At 35.3% G+C, this 20440-nt stretch overlaps 1 protein-coding gene and 1 long non-coding RNA gene across 9 annotated transcripts in view; both read right to left on the bottom strand.

The window, feature by feature from the left end:
• The window catches only part of LOC149791819 (transient receptor potential cation channel subfamily M member-like 2), a 104178-nt gene that overhangs the window by 35957 nt on the left and 47781 nt on the right, over positions 1-20440 (bottom strand). For all 7 annotated transcript variants that reach the window (XM_089970330.1, XM_089970327.1, XM_089970326.1 and 4 more), the window contains exons 15-20: positions 19979-20094; positions 17788-17888; positions 12682-12907; positions 10913-11020; positions 6100-6185; positions 4012-4129 (exon numbers count right to left, since the gene is read on the bottom strand). In XM_089970330.1, coding sequence (XP_089826456.1) covers positions 4012-4129; positions 6100-6185; positions 10913-11020; positions 12682-12907; positions 17788-17888; positions 19979-20094 — 755 coding nt within the window. The remainder of the gene's footprint in view (positions 1-4011; positions 4130-6099; positions 6186-10912; positions 11021-12681; positions 12908-17787; positions 17889-19978; positions 20095-20440) is intronic.
• LOC149791820 (uncharacterized) lies at positions 321-3490 on the bottom strand. Of its 2 annotated transcripts, none has more exons than XR_016423423.1 (2): positions 2000-3490; positions 321-1454 (listed from the first exon to the last, which is right to left on the bottom strand). It is a non-coding gene; the product is annotated as an uncharacterized LOC149791820 (long non-coding RNA). Both variants share the same exon structure in this region.

The raw sequence follows: 20440 nt of genomic DNA on the forward strand, positions 1-20440 counted from the left end.
CGACTCCAAGTGTAGGCTTAATGCATACATTTCATTACAAAAGTGGATGCATGTACAATATGTATTGCATATTTATCATGTGTTATGTGAGATCAACTGCAAACAGCATAATACGGATCTGTGGCTGCATAATTTAAAGTCTGCTTCAGCACAGATGTACAGGTTTACCCTTCTAGTTTTCAGAGCAATCACCACATATAAAATGACAATTGCAAATGCATGAAAATTTATACATGAAAGCTCAGTTGCTTTTAGCAAGTAAATGAATTTCAAGTTCTGTTATATGTATAATACATATCAGACAATGGTAGATGCTCATATTTCTATACAAACCATCTATTTCTATGAGTGATTGTGGAATATTTTCTGCAAGGCATTGTGGATATATCAATTTCAATCAGAATTTTTTGCAAAGGAGAATCTAATACCAGTCATTCCCAGCATGACTTGTAAGGCCTCAGAATTGAGGTCACCTTCTTACTGGGGGACAATCTACTTTGGTTTATCAAACACGATCTGTTGCATCAATATTCAATGAATAATCCCAACTGTAAGATTAGGAAATATTATCAAATGGTCTTTAATGTTGATTTATTTATGCACATGCAAATGAATTATAGAAAGGTAAAAATGTACAGAAAGACTTGTAGACATCAATTATGAGCATCTGGATTGTTATTACATTCATTAGCAATTAGGTCAAGGCAGAGTCTGGCAGTCAAGTGTCATAATTAAAAGGCAAGTCACCTGGTTAAAAATTAGGCACAGTATAATTAGGTCAGATAAATAAATTATTTTGAAGCTTTCATATAAAAATGAAAACATTTGAGTTAAGGCTAATCAATGTATGTCAAACATTGAGCTACAAGTTGTGCGGGTTGTTATGGTTGGAGTAGGATGCTCTCAATATTTTTTTTGAATTATTATAGAAGTCCCACCCAGGCTTGATTTCGGTTGGAAGTTAAATTAGTGAAAGATAGATGTACAGCTCCAAGCCCCCAGTCAGCAATTCTGACTGTTAAATGATTAAATATACAAAAAAAGTGAAATTCAATGGATAACAATTTAATAACAATTCAGTAGTCAAATGATTCAAATTTCGCAATTACACTCCTTCACTCGATCCTGTGATAGCTTATTGCATCATCTGATTAGTAGCGTGAGACTGCTATCCACCTGTCCTTGTATTCTACTCATCTGTGTATTCTTCTCTCTATTCCTCCCAATTCCATCTCCTCTTCCTCCCAATTTTGTCCCAATTCCTTCTCTTATTTGACTTCTCTATACTCCTTCTCCTCCTTCTCATCCTCTACTTCTTTTCCTCCTCCTCCTCGACTCTCTCCACTGACTAGACTTTGGTCAACTCTGACTGCTCTGCTAGTCTCATTTCTGTCTCCACCTCCTGGAGACTCAGGACTCAACTGAACCAGAAGTTCTGACCCCATAAAAGCATCCTGTAAAAACACAAGGACAGTACAATATTTTTCCTTAGCCCTCTAATCTCACACTACACCCAGCAATTACTTATGATACATACATCAATAAAATGCTTCACATCAGTACATATTCCTAATCCCATTATACTAAACAATATCACAAAAATCTGACACATTTCTTTACATTACAACTCAAACAAAGTACACAAATGTTTAAATATTAATGCTCTGATATATCCACACATCCATATTATCTAATTTTACACATTTCAATCATTTTCCAAATTCACAATTCAAGCATGTGTAAAATTAAATATATCACATGAATAAGTACACTAGTCTACTATGAAGTAACCTAATAGTGAATTACACAATTAAATTCTGACCACAAGCTAACAATCTACATAATTATCTACTTAATACTCAAGCCCATTTCTCAAATACACATGTAAATGAAACACTACAAACTTAAGGTAATTCTACATACTAAATGATCCTAGTAATTACAAATAATTATAATTATAATGCTGTAATATTCTGCAAAAATTGAGCAAATAACTTACTGATCTTTTTGAAGCTTCGTCTTTCCTTAGAATTTGTTTCTAAGTTTTACTGCCAAAATACAAGTGGCTTTCTTGGAGTAATCCTATTTGCTCAGCAATCTTTCCCAGAGAACTACTAATCTTTTGCTTGTGAGTTATGAAATTATAATTCGGATCTCAATTGTAATCACACCCTCTATCTCAATTCCGATTGGATATTGCTGTGAACCAATCCAATAAAGCTTAGTGGACAATGTCCTTCTTGCTGTCTGTCTACATGGGGATGGATGAGAACATGCCCCATTCACCCTGCGGGTTTCCTCTGATCCCTGGACAAACCTTTAACATGTAGGTGTGAAAACGTTTATCCGCAAGAACTCTTATCATCATTGCTGTCAGCATCTTCATCTTCTGATGATTCAATCTCAGAAACTTCTACGTCCAAATCTAAATCTCGCAAAATATCCAACTGCCAAACATATCTTTCCTCAACCTGCTCAATATTTTCAAGATCTAACCCAAGAAACTCCTCATTTTTGGTCTCATCAAAAAGCACTCTTACGTCCGCCATCCTTTATGAATACAGAAACCGGATCACACCTACAGATGGGATCGAAGCCGAATTAATTAATACCTGGGCTTAGCAAATGTGACACCAGTATGGAGAGATCTGTTTAAAAATACTGTATTGCCTTAAACACAATAGTCTATTAAATGGCAGCTAAATAAAGTCAAGCACACTGTTCTTAATATATAATGTTAATATTAAACAATGAAATGGGATCCTTGACTATATCTACCTTATGCTGTGGGAAAATTATATATGGAATATCAGTACCTAGAATATTGCCTTTCTCAATGAGGATTTTGTCTTTCTCAATGAGAATATTGCCTTTCTCAATGAGAATATTGCCTTTCTCAATGAGGATTTTGTCTTTCAGCGACATTTAGACATATAATGTTACCAATAATTTTAGCTTTGGTTATGATTTTTCTTGTTGTCATTGTTGTAGGGTTTAACGCCATTTTTCAGCACAAGATAGGCTATAGATGGGGGCCAGTATAATTGGTGGAGGAAGAACCCCAGGAAGAACCACTGACCCATGAGAAGCTACTAGCAGGCTTTCTCATGTACCAATGTTAGCCGAGCCTGGGACTTGAACTCACACAGACAGAGGTGAGATGGCAGTGATCCATAATGGTGAGTTAGACCACTCGGCCACTTATGGCCCCTATGATTTTTGTAAATATTCATACTCCTACTAAGAGGGTTGAACGTATATAAAATGTGTGATGCACATGAACATGCATGTCTTCATGTCACATTTTATTTTAACTCCAGGAAGATGATGATATAAGTCCAGAACAAAAATACGTAGCCCTGAGATTGGGAAAAATGCTACAGACTTTATTCCTGTATTAAATTTCATTAAAAAAATATAATTTAATTAATAGAATCACAATCACAAAATGTACACTTGTGAATAATAAACAAGCTTTTGTTGGGCTCAATCATCAGATTCACCTTCAAGAATAACCTCTTCTCCACAATTCTGAAATTGATAAGACATAGACGGGGATAGATATTTCATTGAACTAAGGCACATACTATACTTTTATCCTCAAAGTCAAAAGGTGCATTTTGAACATATCCGATTTTTTCACTAAATGGTTCATCTTTGTTCGTATTCTGGAGATCATTTTTATTTTGTTGCAGAGCTACAGATTGGTTGAAAATGGGAAACCATTCCGAGTAATAACATGTGGTCATGTTCTGAGTAAGTTTGATTTTACAAAATCAATATCATAACATCAACATTTCTCAGAAAAATTTATAGTGTTAAAGGCAGCAGAAACACAGACTGTTATAACCATATAGTGTATTTGACAACAGGAATCAAACAGCCACAGAAAGGTGGGTATACAGAACTCAGAACTTCTGGTGCATAATGCATGGCAAGTCTGGGTCTATGTTGTTCTTAAAAGTTGTTAACACCCTATGCACCGGAAATTGGGAAATGTACTAAACATACCACATTATGAAAGAAAATAACCACAGGTGCCTGGTAGAAATATTTGAACTTCTCCACTCCACTGAAACTCTTGACATCTACCTTTGTTTCATCTCCTGAATTATCTTTAGTCTCCTTTCTGAAAACAAGATAAATGCTGTTTATTACAGCGTATATTGACCTGAAAGCTGAGCTAAACTGCAAACTGAAAAGGTTGTCCGAGCCAGGTAGGAATTAATACTTATCCAAGTAAGTAAGGAATTAATCCTTACAGTCATCATTACATAGACTGTAATACATGTATGTTACAGTAGATCACTGATGACCTACCTGGTAAATAAACAAGAGTCCTACAATGGGATTTGATGCTCAGATCATTGATCTATATACTGTAGGATTTCAAGGATAATGGCACACCACATGGTACACTTTGTTTTTAAGTAATAACTATTATTTCCTTACCATCCCACTCTCAAACATCCAGGGGAGATTTGTACCGCACAGCCAATTTTAAAAATGCTAAGTCTCATTAAAATATAAAATGCATAAAGGATGCTCAGTTTTTATTAATTTATAATATCTAACATGATTGTAGCCTGGAGTCCCTAGAACTGCCATGCTGTTTGTATTTCGAACCAAATTCTTTACTAAAATGGCATGGGGAGTGTAATTTTTCAGATAACAGGAGTCATGTAATTCATCATCATGATAGTTACAATTCATTCCAAAAATTTCCATAATATTGGGATCTCATGTACATAAAAGTTAAATCTTTTTATTTTGTTTATAGAGAAGTATTAAAACTAGTCTATGCAACTCACATCGCAAGTATTGGATGAAGACAACACAGTTTAACTGTCTATGTATGTGTAGTCTTAGGAACCTCACCCCTTCACTAAAAATGGAATTATCCAGGAACCAGAAAAGAACATTCAGCAGGCACATTGTTTACATTGAAAAATCCTGTTTGGTTTTAGACATGAACAAGATGAATATGTCTTAGGAACCCCAAGGTTACAATCAGGATAAATTATAAATTGATAACTGAGTCTCATTAAATATCCTTCATGCATTTTGTTTCTGAAAATGCAAGCGGTGTACAAAGTTGTAGGGGAAAGGCAGTGTAATACAGAATATGAATATGGAAACTAAACCACTAAGGGACATCATATTTTATTAAGGACTTTAGGAGGAGAAGAAATAATGTAATGGTTGAGGTATTTACTAATCAGTCAAGAGGTTTCTGTGCCTTACCATGTGATGCACAAACAAGGTTTGATTCTGGGCAGTGATTGTGATATGCTGTGTATCTTTTCACATCACAGTAACAAGTTCTTCAAGATGCATACCAAGCTGAATGTCAGTCAGCCATCAAATAAAATCTGAGATCCCTGGTTTTAGATCAATAAAGCAACAAATATATAATCATGTCATCTTGACTACGATGATGCTACAGGGACCTTATATTAAACATACAATCAAACAACCCCAGTGACCTTGATCTCTAACCTTTAAACCACCTTATTCCTCTAATAAATATATTATGTGCCAATCCATGATACAATAGAAAATATGGCATCATCCTGATGTTACAAATGGCCATTCCACCTCGACCTTTGACCCTTCATCCCTAACAATTCTCCATGTAACACTGTTGAATCTGGTTCATGGTCTAATGATGCACATTTTCTCCACAAAAATTAATAAAGCCAACAAAAATGGCCTTGACCACTGACTTCTGGACCTGTACGCCTGTCATAATGTTATATATCATAGTAAACATATAGACTATGTCTGATGACAATTCATGCATTACAATAGGAAACAGTACTGCTAGGTACAAAAACTTAAACCATTGACTACCCTCCTAAAACTTCAACAAGTGTGATCTTGACATTTGATCAAATTGGATTTAAATCTCTTCCTTTCCCATGATGCATTTGTGGACAAAGCTTGATGATGACCCAATGATGCAATCAAGAGATAAAGTTGCTGTTTAAAATCTGTAACCAAAAAGCTGATAACAAATGGACAGACAATGGACTGACATTGCAAACTGCTATGTCTCACCCTTTATTGAATAGGTACAGTACCAGTACAACTACTTACTCTGGCAGGAAAGGATGACTTTGTTCCACACTCCTAACAGTCTTGCCTCTAAGAAGTGGTGGTTTTGCCTTCTCTTTCATCTGGAACTGTGGAGACAAACATGTAACCATTAATTTTATGGAAGTCTGCTTTTGTAAAATTAATGCTTACTGTGCGGTCTGAAATGAGATGATAATGACATTATGAAACCATACAGTTACTAAGGCATAAAGTCATGATATACACATAAAATTTTATAATAGTTCTATAACCACATGAGTGTGTGTGTGTGATTTGGATTTTTAACATAGCTTTAACAATTTTTCAGTCATATCACTACGATGTCTGCAGTGTAACAGTTTAAAGTGATGTATACCACTGGGACATCATGCCTCAGACATGTAGCATGATGTTACACCCAGTCACATTATTCTGACACCAGGCTGACCAATCCTAACACTAACCTCTTAATACTGAGCACCAAGTGAGGCAGCTGTTAGTACCATTTTTATGAATCTTTGGGATGACTCAGCTGGGGATCGAACCTGCAACCTCTTGTACCTGAGGTGGACTCTCCAACCACTAGGCCTCCGGAGCGGTCCAAGAACCACATTAGAGATTGTACATAAAATTATGTGTTTGCTAATTAAATAATGTAAAAGAATACTATGCAATTTTAATAACAGCTATAAAAGTCTGATGTGGAAAACTGACATGATCTGAACATATGTTTCATGTAGAAAAATCACATACCATGTCCTCGATGTACTGCATCAGAGGAGTCGATCAATTCCAATCAGTGTGAACTCACTCAGGCATTATGTATGGACAATAAGCAAAGCATACCTGCCAACCCTTTGAGTTGCACAAAAGTAATCTAAAACTTCAAAAATCTACTGTAAAGAGAACATGATACATTGACACTGTTTAATTGTCCTCTATGTAAGCACTTAACACAGTCAATCTGAAGTGCAGTAACTTAACCAAATATGACCTGTGACCTTTTCACCTTATAGTCTAAAGATTCTTTAATACCTTAAATATAAAAACAATCCACAAAGATAAGTTATGGAAATTACTGTGGAAAAACGCTCTTCTGCAAAATCCAGTTTTAGCCAAAATTACCTTGACCTTTGACCCAAAATTCATTAGGTCATTATGTAAAATTTTTTTTTTTTAAATTTTCTCATAAATGACCTTGATGTCTGATCCCATATATGTGAGGTATTTCCCATAGTCGATGCACATGCCATCCACAAAGTTTGGTTTAGGTATGTGATGTGAAGCTAACTGTATTGTGAAGAACCATTTTCTTTGTTCAGTCACTCTGATCTTATAAGATTATTCCTTATTCCAAGTGCAAACTATCCATAAATGTTGGTTACTGTATAGTAGATGAAGAAGAACTTCAGCTTTTGTGTGGAAACCATTTTTGTTCTTTCAGTCCATCACCTTGACCTTTAACCTTTTTTGACCCCAATAACTGTAGGTGGTGAATATTTCAAGTTATTATTCAGAAACTATTTTTATTCTTTCAGTCCATTACCTTGACCTTTTACATTTTTGTTTTACCTCAAACTTGACAGGGTTATACCTCATCTTATGTACAAGCCTTCTGTAAGGTTTGATAACTGTAGGTGGTGGATAAGTCAAGTTATTATGCAGAAACTGTTTTTGTTCTTTCAGTCTGTGTCCTTGTCTTTTTATGATTTTGAGGCCAATACCAATGTGATTCTTACTGCCCCAAATGCCACCCACCCACAAAGTCTGATTACTGTGGATGGAGTAGAACTATAGTTATTGTGTAGTGACCAAACTGCTTAAAGGCAGACAAATGGACAGACATCATAAGAAAATATGTCTCCCTCCCAAATGCCATCCATCCACAAAGTCTGGTTACTGTGGATGGAGTACAACTAAAGTTTTTGTGCAGAGGCCAAATTGTTTAAAGACAGACAAATGGACAGACATACAATGTATGGAAAACAATGTGAATTGCATTACTTAGATAGTCTTCTTTAAATTTCACAATTTTGTTTTCATTTTCTGATCTGACATTGTTTAAAACAATTTTGAAATTCCATCTCAAACATTTTTATTCATTTAACATCTATGAGTTATGCAGAAAACCTGATATAACTTGACATCTTCTGCATCTATTTATGATACAGACTGGTCATAATTGATCTGTGAGACAAGCTTAATTCAAATCCAAGGAACAAACTTCTTTTCTCGGAAATCTGACATATACAGGAGTTACAAACCCTGTAATGGGTAATTTTACCAGTGAAATAAAAATGGAATGAAAACAAACAGACTGCAGAATGAATGGAAAGAAAATGGAAACAAAAGTAGATGTGTCTGACAACCAAGGGCTGTAATTCCACTAAACAATGCAGAAAACTCAATGAATCTCAGGCAAGATCTCATAAAAATCTACCAGTATAAATTTTTTTGGCTCAAATCCAATGACAGTTATGAGTATACTGTGCAGAAATAAAAGTGAGAGAGAGTCTAATAATCAGGGGCAATAACTCTGTTACATGATGACACAGAATGTCAAAAATAGAAATCATTCAAGATACCATTAAAAACAGGGGACTTGCTCTGAGTGGAAGCAAAACTGAGCAGGTCTGCCAGTCAGGGGCTATAACTCTGCTGAAGAGTAACCAGAACCCTGAAAATCAAATTCAGCTAAGGTCTCATCAATATCCAGATAAAATCCAAATAATGTTGAAATCAAACAATAATTATCAAATTTATTGTGTCGGAACAAAAGTGGGCTAAATGGCTAAACAATGAGGCAGAAAGTGGAAAACAGAACTTAGTAATGTGATCTTTAATACTAGGTTCCATATTAAATTTTGCTTAAATGAACAATAATTAAAGTAATTAGTCTGTAGAAATGAAAGTGAGTGGATCTAACAGACTGAGACTGAAATTGCTATATGATCATACAAAACATTATATTAGGCAACTGCATTCTCATCAGTTACAAGTGCAAACCAAATCTGGTTTAGATCCAATAATAATTAACAAGTTTCTGAGTATTAACAAAAGTGGGACAGTCTGACTTTCAGGGGCTATAACTCCAATATAGAATGATACTGACATCTGACAAATGAAATCAGCCAATATTTCATCAATATCAACCTGCATACCAAATTTGAATGAAAACCATTAATAATGAGAGTTACCCTGAGGAAACACAAATTCCGCTTAAGTCTTACTACTATCAAGCTGAGAAGAAAAATCTGTTTGAACTCTAAAAATAATTAAAAGGAAACAAATACAGGTGGGTCTGATGATCAAAAGATTTAATTCTGCTGACCAATAAGTAGAACTCAATCAAACAAATTCTGCCAAGGTCTCATTAATATGAAGATATGCACTAAATCTGGTTGAAATTCAATTACAAGTATCACATTTATTGTGTGGGGACAAAACTGTGCTGGACAGCTGGATGGAATAAGATGGATGGGACCAATTTAACTTAGTGAAATGCAGGAAACAAAAAGACATCACCATCTTAATTTTTAATATTTTAATAGTCTCCCTGAGTATCAAATGTAACACTAATTATCATATGGACAATGACATGTTAGTCTCTGTGACAGGTCATAAAAGTTATAAAACAATGAAAAAGAACATTCTTTACTATGATATCAATGTATAGGTATTATATTATATATTATCAGTTGATAGATACAAAAAAGTTGATCGAGTTTTGGTAATAATTTGTTTTTAAAGTTTACATCAGAAGCTTTTATCATTGTCTGCCCCTAGAATCCAGATCTTACTGTGTGGAAGACACAGTCTGGATGCAAAGGTGTGGCATGCATACAGATGCATACAAAATCATAAAGTCTTATGATTCTAGCAGCTTAAGAACTGAACTTAAAATACAAAATTAAAGTCATGGAAGCATTCAGTATAGGTCATAGTGACCTACATTCTGTCATGTGGGTATTTTACTTATCAAGCTGCATCCCCACATTTCATGACTCCAGGTACAACAGTACATATACTGGGTGCAAACAACCTGACTCAATGCAAAGAAACTTAACCAAGAATGTACAACTAATGTACATGTATGCACAATATTACCCTCTCTGTGCACCTTTGAAAGGAAAACCCACTCCAAACTGTCACCCAGGACCTTGGAATAGAGAACCGTCAGAGATGCAGTGAAGCTGTGAATGAGTTAGTACATTATTGCTTTCTTCTACTTCATAAAGGAGAGCTAAAGAGACCCTAATCTTAATAGTACCCAAACAAAGTGACAACATTTTGCATCACATCACACTCTAGACTACTCAAATCTGAGAATTTCCACAATGTTTTGATATCCAACTATATTCAGTACCCCAACATACACACACCATCATAGTCAGTCCCCCATCACATATAGTAGGTATGGTGTGGGTGGGGGTGGGTTATTGTGCCCCTTTTTCCATTGATTTATTTTTCTAAAAATGTTGGCATATTTGCAGGATTAAAAATTGAACATTTCCAAAATCTTCTGATATAGATATACTGACAAATTAAATTATTACTAAAGTAGATATGTGAGTTGTACCAATTTCACAATCTTGGTGACAATCAACTTTACTATTATATTAATACCAGGGTACCATATCAAATTCACAAATACAATCTTTCAGGTTGCACAAAACTTTAATTAATACTGTCACAAGTGTCAATTTTCACATTTTTCAAAAATATGACATTTTCTACAGCAGAATCATTGTTTTTCATATCTTTACATTTGTGATAAGTAGCAACTAAACTCTATAAAACAAGTTCTTCATGAAAAATTGTTACTTAATAGTACCTCTACCCTGCTGCGCGTTGTTTGATCAGGTGCAAGTTCACCATCTTCCTTCTTCTTAAACTTGGCCAACATTGGAATTAGTAGTGGAATGGCAATGCATATCAGCAACTGAAAATGAAAATGAAGTATTATATTTGGTCATAATCATACCCAAAATACTCAAAATGTACACCATCACCTACACCCAAAATACTCCAAATGTACACCATCATTCTACACCCAAAATACTCCAAATGTACACCATCATTCTACACCCAAAATACTCAAAATGTACACCATCATCTACACCCAAAATAATCAAAATGTACACCATCATTCTACACCCAAAATACTCAAAATGTACACCATCATCTACACCCAAAATACTCAAAATGTACACCATGATCTACACCCAAAATACTCAAAATGTACACCATCATCTACACCCAAAATACTCAAAATGTACACCATCATCTACACCCAAAATACTCAAAATGTACACCATCATCTACACCAGACAGTGCACCAGCACATTACACTTTAGATGTTCTCTTGTACATGTATTATAATTAGAACAAACTAAACAGACCCTGATATGTCATCAAAAAATGCAGAAGCGGGTTATGTTCTATCTGTTCACTTTTGTATCATAATTAGAACAAACTAAAGATACCCTGGTCTGCCATCACACAGTGTGTCAGTCGATTACATTCTAGCTGTTCACTTGTACAAGTATTATAATTAGATTGAACTATATAGACCCTGGTCAGCCATCAAACAGAGCATTAGTAGATTACAAGATAGCTGTTTGCTTCTACCATAATTATAGACTCTAACCTGCCAACACACAGTGAATCAGCATATTATGCATTAGCGGTTCATCTGGTATCATAATTAGAAAAAAATCACATAGACCTTGATCTGTCATCACACAGTGCATCAGCAAATTACATTGTAAGTATGAATCTTTTGTATTGCACTGTACTGTACTATACTGCAATGCAATGCACTGCACTCTACTGTATTGCACTCTACTGTACTATACTCCATTACTTTGTTGCTTTGCATTGCACAGCACTATACTGCATTACACTGTATTCCACTGCACAATACTGCATGGCATTATACTACATTGCATTGCATTGGACTGCACTCCATTGCACTGTATTGTATTGCAATGAATTGTATTGTATTGTATTGTACTGTATTGACTGTGCAGTATAGTATTGTACTGTATTGCACTGTATTGTATTATCATTAAAACAAACTACACAGCATCTGCCGTTGCTCATTTCATCAATATATCATGTTACTGGTACAGGCATCTCATGCTATTTGTAACAATAAGCCTCCTCAAACAAAATACAGCCAAGGTCAAACTGGTACAGACATCTCATGCTATTTATAACAATAAGCCTCCTCGAACAATATACAGCCAAAGTCAAACTGGTACAGATATCACATGCTATTTATAACAATAAGTCTCCTTGAACAATATACAGCCAAAGTGCAATGATACAGACATTTCTTTCCACTTAGACGAACAAGTCTTCTCAAACAATATACAGCCAAAGTCAAACTGGTGCAAACAATCAATGTCCAACAGGACAAAAATATTTAAGTTTTGACTGGCAATGGAAACCTCTGCATGAGAGTTCATAGGTTTAAGACTGTATTGCACTTAAACAGTAGTCAATTTCCTGCCTGCTCCTTGATATTATGAATGTCAGATGTTGATTGTTCACATCATTTTAACTTTGTTGTAGATATGTTGTCTAGTTTTCACTGACCCTCAGAGTGCCATTTTCCTTTGTCATGTGTCCCATCCAAATGCTGTTGAAGAGATCCTGGCATGCAGTTTGAGAAATAAACTGTCTGTTGTTTGCCTTCACAGCAATTAGAATACAGCTTGTTTTCCCCCACTGTGACATGTCCTGGATCAGCAAGCTCTGTGCTTTTATCTCATCTTTTCTATAGCATTCTTTCAAAATTCCAATTGCAAAATTCATGAACTCGCTGCAGATTTAGAATAAAAAATATCACGTAAAATTAACTGACAGATTAAATGGTATTTAAAAAATTAAGCCTTAATGGTCCTGAATTCAATGCACAAAATGTTCTAGCTAGATATGTGTCCATGCAACAATACACCACCAATATAGTGCTACTGAAGAAAGCTTGGTCTCTATGCCATCATAAAGTCAAAAACATAGGGTTCTTGCTCAGTTAAGTGTTGTCAGAAAATGAAACAATTCAAACTTGAACTAGTTTCTCACAATATTTACATACTAAATTTCACTTTAATCCATCCAGTTCTTGAAGAGTTACCGGGGCAGAAATAAAATCTGTGACATGACAGGACAGACCAACATCAGTAATACTGATTGATGTATTATATAAGATAACAAACACAACTTTCATATTTGGAGTGTTTAACAACTATGGGAACTTTGACAATACTGTAATGTTGCCAACTTTTGTACAGACAACTTTGCAGAACATTCTTCAGGGTTAGCATGACACTTAACCATTAAGTTGGTCGTATAGCTTAGACGTGCCATACATTTTTGACTGCAAGGGATGGAACTTGCTCTGTTTGCGGCATGAATTGAATTTTAATTAGGAATCACTCTGTTAATGCTTAGAGCCAGAGCACAGTCTGCAACCAAGATCGATGATGTCCTGTAAAGGCTAGATGAGGGAGAGAGAGAGGTAACTAAAAATAATACTGAAACAACCACCTATCACCAAAAGTGATTTGGAAAGACCAGAATCATCAGCTGATGCAAACATGCCAGCAGTTTGAGTTTGATAAGTTACTTGAGTATATGATGAAATTTGTTCTATCAGTTTAACAGAATGGCTATTTGAATTTTGCTTAAATCTTGTAACTCTATTTTTGAGAGAAAGTGAATCTTTCCAATGTCAACTCCCTTCCTATGCTTTCAAAATAGTGTACATTCTTGTCTCCAGAATTACATCCACCAACAGCAACAACATTTGATTTTCCCCCAAGGACCTGCATGATATCACTCTGATTCCCTCACTTTCAGCAAGACCATGAAGATCAGAAGGTTTGTAGAACAGGCATATGCACCTAGGCATTGACTTAACCCAGAGTTTTGCCTTTAGGAGGCAAAGAAGAATAACTCTGCACTCCACATTGGCACAAATATACGTGTATATAGAAAATGCATGACCCCAATGGGTGCAGATTTGCTGGAATATCAGCAGGTACACAGGCCATTTTGTTTTAATAAGTTGATTCTATCAAGACAGTAAATCTGCTTTAATGCTATTTATGTCAATGTTGTTGTTGTTTCAAAGGGGTTCATGCCATTTTTCAACTTAAGATTGGCTATATATTGGTGGCCAGTATATTTGGTGGAGGAAGAAACCAGGAAAACCAAGAGAAGAACCAACCCACAGAAAGCCCCTGGCAAGCTTTCTCACATGCTCATGTTGACTGAAACCATATCCTCGCAGACCAAGTTTAGATGTATGTTTCCTCTAAGGGTGAGCAAATTAGACTGTTTGGACACCCATGACACTGTCAACAATGTGGCAGACTTGGATGTGAATTTTTTGATGATGATACCTATGAAGAGGCCATACCCCATTGACATCCTGAAATTGAGGCTGAATTTGCAAGCAAATGAGGCTCTTCATTTCCTTAGATGTGCCTTCATGTATCCAAAACTTGTGATCACTTAATCCAGTGGGCAAAGGTTTGGTTGCCATTTGACCAACTGAATCATTTGATTAGAATGCTGTCCATTGTCCATTTGTCTAGGTGAATCATTTCATTAGTATGCAATCCATTGTCCATGTGAATCATTTGATTAGCATGCTGTCCTTTGTCCATTGTCCAACTGAATCATTTGATTAGTATGCTGTCAATTGTCCATTTGTCAAACTGAATCATTTGATTAGTATGCTGTCCATTGTCCATGTGAATCATTTGATTAGTATGCTGTCCATTGTCCATTTTTCCAGGTGAATCATTTGATTAGGATGCTGTCCATTGTTCATTTGTCCAAGTGAATCATTTGATTAGCATGCTGTCCATTGTCCATTTGTCCAAGTGAATCATTTGATTAGTATGCCGTCCATTGTCCATTTTTCAGGTGAGTCATTTGATTAGTATGCTGTCCATTGTCCACTTGTCCAAGTGAATCATTTGATTAGTATGCTGTCCATTGTCCATTTTTAAAGGTGAATCATTTGATTAGTATGCTGTCCATCGTCCATGTCAGAAATTTGTTCTTACATACAAGCAACTATTTACTCTCGACAGGTAAATTGTAGACCAGGGGTCAGCAACCTATGGCATGTGTGCCACAATTGTGGCATCAAGAGGTTTTGTGTGGCACATGAAGGACAGCCAAAAATCTTGATTTTAACAGTGTTACTCTCTTATAGGTGGTACACACTCATTCATTTTGTAATTAATCCATGAAAAAGTGACATGTTATGTAAAATAGGTTGCTGACCCCTGTTGTAGACTGTAACTTGAAAGTCAGCAGCTACTGTTTTGTATGAGCAATGATTTCACAAGCATCAATCATTCTTGTCAGCGAGTACCATACAATCATTATATATTTACATAATGTATACTGAAAATTATCTATTAAAACTGAATCCAGCCACAGCTTCCATGGATACAACCAACAGAAGCAGAGAGGACTGGTTTAGGTGATATCTTTTATTGGTTACATGAGACTCATTCAATGGCCAGAGAATAGAGCTTCTTGAAACCATTATGTGTGACAACAATGAATTTTCCCAGGAAATCATCTGGGTGGTTTGTTTTCTCATAAAGCAAAGGTCAAATGGTGAGAAGTTGAATGCAAAATCAACAAAAAAGGGCTAAAATTAATCTTAACCATGACAACGAATATGATAAAAAAGAAAATGGGTGTTTTCAAAGATTCTTGGCTATAGGAACTTCCTTCGGTAAAAGCCAATGAAAATTGAACAATCACATGTAGTTACAGCCAGGAGTACAAAGGTATCTCAAATATTAAAGTTAGCAATCGGCGAATAAGTAAATAAAGACAATAACCTTCACGATACTATATACATGTATGTCTATTTTTATGGTTTTTTTAAAATATTAAAATGCATTTAATTTCTAGTTTAATTTAAATCAGATGAATGTTTGAAATGATTGATAAACAGATGCATGTTGATTCCAGGTTATCACTATCCAATATCATGGTAATACAGAGAAAAAAAATGTATGATGGCATATACTTGTCCTAATGTTGGGAACGTAATGTATGTGTTGTACAAACTGTAAATTAACACGAAAAATGATTGCTACTTCAATCCTGTGCCACCTGTACCTCCAACAACATAAAGTTATCATAGGGAACTAAAGCGATGCATCAGTAACCACCTGTGATAGGGGAGTGGCATCAAGATTGTTGTCAAGGAAGTACATGCCATCCACAGACTGTTTAAACATCTTCTGGTGTTCCAACAACAACAAAAAAATTGCATGCAACAAAGTTTTAAAGTCGAAAGCCACCTGAAAACAGCAAAATTAACATATTTCATATTTTGACTCTTATCATGGATTGCTTCTCTTGCTTCTTGACAAATATAGTAATCATGTGATCTGACTCTTGCATTACATTGTTGGACATTATTAGATGACAAACTAACAGATTTGTTACAGTGATATCGGTTTTAAGAAATTATAGATTCTATCTGAGAACATGGGTAAGGCCATGTTTGGACACGCTGGTATTCATGGGTGCATTTTTAAAATAGTGTAACTGCCATCAATTCCAACATTTTCCCAAAATCAACTGGTGATGCTTTACTGGTAACTTATGGTCACGTAGTGCATATATGATAAGCACAATCAATGGCACCATGCAGAAAATTAACAAAAACTTTGAATACCATGATACCACAGAACATGCAACATTGCAGGAAGCAAGTATGTATGTGATGTAACTCTCAATTGCAAACAAAACCAGTGGATTGATGGAGGAACAGGTTTTCACAAGTTAAAGCACATTGTTAACATGCCAAAAAAAGTGCAAAGCACAATACATGTTGGTTTAAATAAATGTCCTGGAGCAAGGCATCTTGTGTATTAAATCAAGCGGCCAAGTTTTCAGCTCAATACAGGGCATTCCCACAAAATTTGATCAAACTTTACTCGGTGATTTGCAGATATATAAAACATACCCAACGAAACAATCATTAAAGTTTGTCCATAGTTTGTCCTGTGGGACAAGAGGCAAATTAATACATTTTCTACTTGGCTACTATTTAAACCAAATGGTTACTAACTACTTAGAAATAACTTTCAAAACCTGGCAGAAGATGTAATAAGAGACAGTTTTACAAACAGTGATACACAACTGGTGTGATGGTTTTCCAGGATATGTTGAAAATAAATTTAAATTCTGGTTGCTAAGGGAGTGTAGTACTTGCTGGAAAAGTCACCAGAAACTTGTTCAATAAAGAATCCTAAAAAATTTAGATTTAAATCTGCTCAACATTTTTGGAGATGATTGTTGTTATAGGGTTTAATGCCATTTTTCAGCACAAGATAGGCAATACATGGTGGCCAGTATAACTGGCGGAGGAAAAACCCTGGAAAACCCCAGGAAGAAACACCAATCCACAATAAGCTATTGGCAAGCTTTCTCGCGTACCCACATTAGCCACGCCTGAGATTCAAACCCATGCAGACAGCTGTGAGATGGCCATGATCATAACAGTGGGTGCTTTAGACCACTCGGCCACTCAGGGCCCCTTTAGAGAAGATGACATGTAGATGTTAGGGACATACATGTCAGGTAATTCACAATGAACACAAGGCCACATGTTAAGCTCAAAATGCCAATAAGAAACGTTGATGTGTTGGATCTTACCTGGTATTTGCTCTGATTTGAACAAGTAGCTCTCTGTCATCAGTTCGATGTGAGATGGCATGTAATAATGCATGTGCCACCAGTGCTGCTGCTATAGCATCCTGTATAGATCAATATAAAAAAGTAATATCGACTGCATATACAGTGGTCCCTTTCTGATGCAGCCATCCATTCTGCATTCAAAAGTGGGTTTATTCAATTGATTGACACCTCAAGGATAACAAAATAGTTAAAACACCAGTTAAATAGTTAAAACAAACCTTTCTCAGGTCAAGCAAAGTGCACTAATACAAAGGGCAGTCTATTATGAAGGGTACCAATACATATACTATGAAAACAAAGATTAGGCGCTATACAAAGTCCTCATTATTATTATTATTATTATTATTATATACACATTAGAAGTATTTAATACAAAAATTTATCATAATTTCTAAAAAATCAAATAGCTGTAATATGGAAAATTATTAACTCAGTGAAACATTGGTCACATGATAGATGGTGAAGCTACATACATGCTAGTGGGGAATTACTTAAAACATGGAACAGTCTTCTTAAAAATAAAGCTGCATCAATTCAAAAAATAATTTATTGTATGATATCACAATGAATTTTTGGCATTTTAGTCACTATGATGTTACGGTTCATTGTGATTTATCAAAAAACTGTTGTTACATTGCTGATATAACTTTGTGGACTATTTGGGATTCAATTTGCTTTGCTGTAAGTTATTTTTACATGTTCACTTTGTATTCGAGGGAAATAAATTATCTGATGAATTTTGCATAACTTGATGGTTTTCGCTCTTTTCAATTACTTAATTAAGACCACAGAGTTGTAATAATACTTACATATCAACAAGAAAACAAAAACTCTATGAATTTTTTGGACATAATTTCCCTACTGAAGAATTTGATAAATGTCAATACAAGAAGGTGCATCCTTCATCATGCATTATTATTGTTTTAGACTTTTTTGGGGTCATGTATTTTTACACTAAATGGCACCATGGTGTGTTTTGATACATATAATTAATCCTTTACCTCAAAGAGTGTATGGCTTTTTTTAGCCCTTTGAAATACATGTAGCAAAGTTACCCAGTGCAGTGCACAGTAAACAGAACACGTTACCTGTTTGACTCCATACACATAGACCTGCCTGTTAACTGTTAAGCAATGTAGTGCATGTTACGTTTAACAGCAATTTTAACCATTTTACATTTTTAGTACACATCTATTATGTATAGAAAGATTTAAGAGTAAAATCTGATTGTTAAGCTGTATAATTATTTTTCATGAAAGAATTTTTTATGTGCTTTAAAATCTTGAGAACTCATTCACTGTCAAGTCAGCAAAGCTGCATGACCAACCTTAGCTGCCATTTCTCATGCTCAAAATTTACAAGTTCTTTGTCTTTGTCTGCATCACTAAATCATCTGAATTTGATAATTTATAAAAACTAATTGCAGCCTATATACATCAACATCAGAGCCTATACCTAAGTTATTGATGCTTTCATAGTTGTGATTCTAATCGTGAAAACTCAAGGAAGTACTAAATGAAACCCATGACCTCCATTTTTGGAAAGTGGAGACTATGACCCAGTTACTTTAAATAGCAGATTTTGACTAGAGTATAAACAGTGACCCTGTGATCTGATGTAATTGTCATTCACACCCACGAATGTAGTATCTAACTGAGGTTTTTCCCTGAAGATGGTGCTACAAAAACGTGCTCAAAATGGCTGATGTTTACAGCAGGATTTGACAGGTGCTTCAATGAGAATGGTGTAGAGGCATCAAAAGGCGCTTGAATGTGAATCAGTTAGAGGCATCCAAAGGCGCTTCCATGCAAATGGAGTAGAGGCATCCAAAGGCATTTTCATGAGGTAAAGGGTTAATCTCGCTCGACTGCACTGAAGAATCAAATGATGCTGCATTTTCTATATTGACTAAAAACATTTTATCAGATTAGGTTCCCGAGTCATAAAGAGGGAAACTTTTTTCTGAGTAGAGAAATAAGATATGCTGTCTTGCCTTAACATGTTAACTTATTCATTCAGAACACTTAGGTTGGTATTCTGGGATTTGATGTCAAGGTACCAACAAAATAAAGTGAACAGCAAAACTCTAGTGATGGGATAAACAGTTTACAAAAGAAATTGATTCCTGTGTCACTGAGACAAAAATTACCTTTCCATGCATCCAAAACAATTTTGCCATCTCTTGTCGACTGGTGAGCACTGACCAAATGAACAAATCCTGTGCAGGGTTATCAAAATCTGGAGGGGGTTTCTTGGCCATTTTATCTATAAAAACACAATGATATTCATTTTAACAAATGTCTACAAGTTTTATATACTAATTTTTAAATTGTGTGAGTAGTGCCGTATGAAAACATATTTAGCATCCAAGACCTCCAGGTCTAAATTTCACTCACAAAAATTCAGTCTGGACTTAAACAGAGGTCTGGATTACAACTGCAAATTATGACTTTATAAAATCTGTCCAAACAGCTCTACCTTTTTATGCATCTTTCCTTGGTATAAGATAGAAAAGTGCAAGAACAATTGTGTTCAGAACACCTAGTGCATGCTTATCAAAGGTCCCATCTAAGTAAAAAATCTGTTCATCAGTTGACAATGTTTCATTTTT

The sequence above is a fragment of the Sinohyriopsis cumingii genome, chromosome 9, assembly GCF_028554795.1.
Source record: "Sinohyriopsis cumingii isolate HCF-2022 chromosome 9, ASM2855479v2, whole genome shotgun sequence".
NCBI lineage: Eukaryota > Metazoa > Mollusca > Bivalvia > Unionida > Unionidae > Sinohyriopsis > Sinohyriopsis cumingii.